Source organism: Marmota monax, unplaced genomic scaffold (assembly GCF_021218885.2).
Source record: "Marmota monax isolate L192 unplaced genomic scaffold, Marmota_monax_Labrador192_F-V1.1 WCK01_AAM20220418_F8-fsc01109, whole genome shotgun sequence".
In the NCBI taxonomy this organism is placed as follows: Eukaryota; Metazoa; Chordata; class Mammalia; order Rodentia; family Sciuridae; genus Marmota; species Marmota monax.
This window is the reverse complement of record NW_026694408.1, coordinates 47,840-54,264: the sequence shown is the minus strand read 5'-3', so window position 1 is coordinate 54,264 and position 6,425 is coordinate 47,840. Positions and strand designations below refer to the sequence as shown.

Genomic DNA, 6,425 nt, shown 5'->3' with positions numbered 1-6,425 from the left:
ATACAAAATAGGTCTGAGGATGTGGCTCAGTGGTTGAGTTGCCCCTGAGTTCAATCCCTAGTACAAACAAAACAAAACACCCAACAACAACAACAAAACACACCATGGAAGCTCTAAACCAAGATGCAATGAAATGGGTATTCTAACAACAATGACAGTGAAATCAAGATGCTATCTTTTACTTGTTCATTTTCAAACAAATATTTCATATTCCACCTGATCAAAAAATGTTCAAATATTGTAGAAATATCCTAAAATGGGTTCAACATAGTTGAACATTGATTTTTGTGTCAGCTCTTGAAAAAATATAGCTCATCATTGTTGGAATAAGATTTGACTCACCCACATGAAGTCTTAGTATGAAGGAAATCACATGGTTGTACTGAAGGGCTCCTGTTACACAACACAACACTAACCTTAACCCTAACCCTAACCCCAACACAACCCATGGAGTTGGGGACAGCACTAAATATAGAATAGTGAAATTAATATGATCAAATTTTTCTGTGTATGCATATATATGAATATACCACAGTGAATTTCACCTTTATGTATAGTCATAATGAATAAATTAAAAAATAAAAATTATTAATAACTAATAGATCAGTAGAGTAGAAAAAAAAAGAACAGAGTAAGGAAGCAGGGGAGATAAAGTGGAAGTACTGGTCACTGAATTAAAGTATATTATATTTCATGTTTGTTTAATTATATCAAAATTAACCTCAATATTACGTATATTTATAATGTACTATTAAAATTTTCATAAAATAAAAGAATAATTTAAAAAGTTGTCATTAAGAGTAAGTGGAGGGATTGCAGCTCAGTTGTAGTGTATATGCATACATGTGTGAGGCACTGGGTTCAATCCTCAGCACCATATGAGATAAAGAAAAAAAAAAGGCATTGTGTCCATCTAGAACTAAATAAACCTAAAAAAAAGGAGGTGGAAATTCTCAGTAAGTAAGCATAATACTGAAAATAATCAGAGCAGTGGTAGTACATGCAAATATGGGCTTGTAATTGTTCTATAGAAGTGTACATATTTTAGGGGGGCTTCAAATGTGCAATTAAAGCAATGTAGGTGGAAGAGAGACAGAAATAAAGATGTATGACTTTACAGGTAACAAAGCTGCCTTCTTGAAAAACTCTCCTTGGAAGATTTTTTGAGGATGCTATTAGAAATATTGGTATTATAAAGCTAAATATAGCAGATGATGGATAACTTAGTTTATTTAACTACAAAACCATTTTACTCTGTTGAAGTATATTAAATCATTATGGTCTCATTAAACATAGGCAACTAGAAAAATTTAGTAAAGCTAGAAAGATTTATATTTAGTGAACTAGTTTAAGGACTTAAAGAACATTCCTTGAAGATGTTTTCAAGCACTTACTACTGCCATATGTACATTCTACCCATTACCTGGAAAAATTAAGCATTTGGCACTGAGCGAATTCAGAGCAACAAACACTGGGGTAGAATAAGATAGCTGGGTTGGTGATCAAGATGGATTAAAGCTGCTCCCAAGACAGTTGGCTCATGACTTTTTTTACCAGAGCTTCAGGAGAATCCTGTCCATTTATTCTGTCATTCACAGGCCCCAACACTAACCATGGGAATATTTTTAACCACTTTGCAAGTTATATTTTCCTTCATCCCTGTGATTATCTTTCCCTTTATCACAAGTATGACATATTCTCTGTAGGGACAGACATGTGGCTAAAAATCCCAAATTGTTATTAGTGATAATACGCAATTATCTGCCTGCATCTTGACTTCCATATGCTAGAGAACAACAGAAATTGGCAGGCTCAGGCCCTAGGTGATAACATGGCAGGTGTTTAGAAAAGGGCAGGGCCAGCCAGGAGCCTCATAAGTTATTGACAGAACATTCTAAGCAATTGGGGCTACAAAGTAGATGTGGATTTTTCATACACAAGTGGAACTCAGATACTACAATAAGTAACATTCTACAGGATATGGAACAAAAGTAAAAGATTCACATGTTTGTGTCTTTTCCATGGTTTATTATGGTTTGGAATTTTTCTGGGTAGATAAGCTACTTACTTGATCATGAAACTTCTCCTTGTATATATGAACTCATTCTGAGAAGTTGGAGATGATCCAGGAGAGCATCATATTAGCACATCGATGATAAAGTTAATCTTAACTTCCTTTTGAATGAGTCTTTATGTGTTAAAGTAGCAGACAGTATTGAATCTGTGGAGTTACTTTATTGATGGGGAATCAGCCGGAGAGCAGAGTTAGAATCAGAATCTAAAAGAGTGGGTTCTAGAACATATAACTTCTAGGAGCTCTCCTATATAGGGAAGTAGAGGGCATTTAAATCCCCACCATGCAAGAAACACTCTTTTCATATCCTTGTAAATTTTAAGCTCACTCCCAAACTGATACCATAGATCCAAAAAAAGGGTGGGTTGAAAGTAAAACAAAAAGAAAAGGAAAGAAACCTTCTGAAGTAAAGTGTTACATATTTTTGAATGATTCCAAGATGGATGAACAAAGAAAACCCCACTTTATCTCTTCCACAAAATGCAACCATTTGACCTAGACAAAGTGCAAGGAGTGAAAAGCACAAAACTATAAAACTTCCAGAGAAAATCTAGGTGATGTTGGGTTTGGCTATAAATTTTTAGGCACACCACCAAACACGTGATCCATGGAAGACAAATTGATAAGAATGACCTGTTAAAATTGAAAGAAAACATTTTCTACTGTGTGAATGGCATTGTTAGGTTAGTGGAAAGACAGGCATGGACTGAAAGAAAAATATTGCCAACTTCATATCTAATAGTGGATTTTGTCCAAAATACGTTGAGAATTCCTAAAATAGAAAGATAAGAAAAGGAACAACAGTTTAAAATGGGCAAAATATCTGAAGACATATCTCACAAAGAAAGTATACTGAGGGCTGGGGATGTGGCTCAAGCGGTAGCGCGCTCGCCTGGCATGTGTGCGGCCTGGGTTCGATCCTCAGCACCACATACAAACAAAGATGTTATGTCCGCCGAAAACTAAAAGAAAAAATAAATAAATAAAATAAAAATTCTCTCTCTAAAGAAAAAAAAAATTAAAAAAAGAAAGTATACTGAAGGGCCAAATAAAGAATGCTATACCCAATAAGGTTTTCCTTCAGAAATGAAAAAGAACTAAGTACTTTCCTAGACATACAAAAGCTATGAGAGTTCCTTACCACCAGATCTACCTTCTGAAATGCTAAAGGTAGTTACCCAATTTGAAAAGACAGGATGTTAATGAACAATGAGAAAATAGATGAAAATTTAAAATTTACTGTAAAAGCAAGAACACAGTCAAATTCAGAATATCCTAATACTATAATGGTGGTATATAAATCACTTTAAACTTTAGTGTAAAAGTCAAATCACAAGTGTATTAAAATAAACTATGGCTAATGTAAGTTATGAATGAATTTGTGATATCTAAATATGTAAACTGTGATATCTATAACATAAAAAGGGAGAAAGAGAAGTTAAAGTGTAGAATTTGTGTATGTAGTAGTCAAAGTTAAATTGTTATTAACTTAAACAGACTGTTATAAGATATTTTATAGTAAAGCCATATGGTAATATCACATTAAGCCTTTGATAGTCACAAACAAAAAGCCTGGAGTTGGTAGAGAAAAGATTAAGAGAAAGGAATCAAATCAGCCACCCCCCCAATAAAAAATATTAAATTACAAAGGAAGACAGAAAGAGAGGAAGAATAGAAACAAAAGAACTAAAACCACAGAAAACAACAAAATGACAGCTGTAAATCTCAAAACCATTCCTATCAGTAATTATTTTAAATGTAAATTGATTAAACTCTTCAAACAGGGCGATGGCGGCGGCGGCGGCGGCGGCAGCAGCATCGGGGGCTGCGGGCGGTCGGGGCTCCGGGCCGGGGCGGCGGCGCCATCTTGTGCCCGGGGCCGGTGGGGAGGCCGGGGAGGGGGCCCCGGGGGGCGCAGGGGACTACGGGAACGGCCTGGAGTCTGAGGAACTGGAGCCTGGGGAGCTGCTGCTGGAGCCCGAGCCGGAGCCCGAGCCCGAAGAGGAGCCGCCCCGGCCCCGCGCCCCCCCCCCCCCCTGGAGCTCCGGGCCCTGGGCCTGGTTCGGGAGCCCCCGGCAGCCAGGAGGAGGAGGAAGAACCGGGACTAGTCGAGGGTGACCCGGGGGACGGCGCCATTGAGGACCCGGAGCTTGAAGCTATCAAAGCTCGAGTCAGGGAGATGGAGGAAGAAGCTGAAAAGCTGAAGGAACTACAGAACGAGGTAGAGAAGCAGATGAATATGAGTCCACCTCCAGGCAATGCTGGCCCAGTGATCATGTCTATTGAAGAGAAGATGGAGGCTGATGCCCGTTCCATTTATGTTGGCAATGTAGACTATGGTGCAACAGCAGAAGAGCTGGAAGCTCAATTTCATGGCTGTGGTTCAGTCAATCGTGTTACCATACTCTGTGACAAATTTAGTGGCCATCCCAAAGGGTTTGCATATATAGAGTTCTCCGACAAAGAGTCAGTGAGGACTTCCCTGGCCTTAGATGAGTCCTTATTTAGAGGAAGACAAATCAAGGTGATCCCAAAACGAACCAACAGACCAGGCATCAGCACAACAGACCGGGGTTTCCCACGTGCCCGCTACCGTGCCCGGACTACCAACTACAACAGTTCCCGCTCTCGATTCTACAGTGGTTTTAACAGCAGGCCCCGGGGTCGCGTCTACAGGGGCCGGGCTAGAGCGACATCATGGTATTCCCCTTACTAAAAAAAGTGTGTATTAGGAGGAGAGAGAGGAAAAAAAGAGGAAAGAAGGAAAAAAAAAAAAAAGAAAAACAGAAGATGACCTTGATGGAAAAAAAAATATTTTTTTAAAAAAAGATATACTGTGGAAGGGGGGAGAATCCCATAACTAACTGCTGAGGAGGGACCTGCTTTGGGGAGTAGGGGAAGGCCCAGGGAGTGGGGCAGGGGGCTGCTCATTCACTCTGGGGATTCGCCATGGACACTTCTCAGCTGCGCAAGCTGTTCCCCATGTTTCCCTGCCGCACTTCACCCCCTTGGGGGCTGCTCAAGGGTAGGTGGGCATGGGTGGTAGGAGGGTTTTTTTTTACCCAGGGCTCTGGAAGGACACCAAACTGTTCTGCTTGTTACCTTCCCTCCATCTTCTCCCTGCCTTTCACAGTCCCTGCCTGCCTGCTCCTGTCCTGCCAGGTCTACCACCCACCCCACCCTCTTTCCGGCTCCCTGCCCCTCCAGATTGCCTGGTGATCTATTTTGTTTCCTTTTGTGTTTCTTTTTCTGTTTTGAGTGTCTTTCTTTGCAGGTTTCTGTAGCCGGAAGATCTCCGTTCCGCTCCCAGCGGCTCCAGTGTAAATTCCCCTTCCCCCTGGGGAAATGCACTACCTTGTTTTGGGGGGTTTTGGGGTGTTTTTTGTTTTTCAGTTTTTTTGTTTTGTTTTGTTTTGTTTCCTTTGCCTTTTTTCCCTTTTATTTGGAGGGAATGGGAGGAAGTGGGAACAGGGAGGTGGGAGGTGGATTTTGTTTATTTTTTTAGCTCATTTCCAGGGGGTGGGAATTTTTTTTAAATATGTGTCATGAATAAAGTTGTTTTTGAAAATAAAAAAAAAAAACTCTTCAAACAAAAGACAAAGAAAGTGTGAATGGTTAAAAACATGATATAGCTATATGCTGTCTACAAGAGACTCACTTTTGATTTAAAAATACACGTAGGCAGAATGTGATAGGATAGAAAACAATATTCTATCCGAACAAGAGCAAGAAAGTTATGCTTATAAAGCATAACGTGTATTTCCAGTTAAAATCTCACACGAGTGACAAAAATGACATCATATAATGATTAAGGGGGTCAATTTACCAAAACGATAAAGCAATTTCAATAGTCACTCAACAGTAGAGCACTTAGACAAGACAGGTGTTAACAGTAGCGACAAATAGACAACAATATAGAAATAAATAATAAGGAACTACAGTATCCCAGTTTCAGCAATGCATCAGACTCCAACACTGAATTAGGGAAATGTCTAACAATGAGGACATGTTGACTTGAAAGACACAATGGATTGAATGGATATATATATATATATATGAATGACATTCCATTAAACAACAGTAGAAGACAGCTGTTTTTGCTCAAGCACTCTGGACCATCCCCCAGGACAGATGACTTAGATTTCAGAAAATCCTTAGGAAATACAGATAGATTAAAATCATACCAACTTTTCTAATAACCAGATTGAAACCTGGAAATAAATAATAGGATGAAAATGGGAAAACTTACAAATAAGTAGAAATTGAGCAATACAGTCTAAACAATCTTTGGTCAAAGAAGAAATAAAAAATGAAATAAAATATTTAGAACAAATTAAAATGGAAAAAAAAC

At 39.1% G+C, this 6,425-nt stretch overlaps 1 protein-coding gene across 1 annotated transcript; it reads left to right on the top strand.

Annotated features, from left to right (window-relative positions):
* Nucleotides 1-3,862: 3,862 nt before the first annotated feature.
* LOC124109534 (polyadenylate-binding protein 2-like) lies at nt 3,863-4,863 on the top strand. Its single transcript, XM_046468198.2, is given in 2 exon segments — nt 3,863-4,105; nt 4,107-4,863. Coding segments are annotated over 2 exon segments (927 nt in total). The 3' UTR covers nt 4,791-4,863.
* Nucleotides 4,864-6,425: the final 1,562 nt, after the last annotated feature.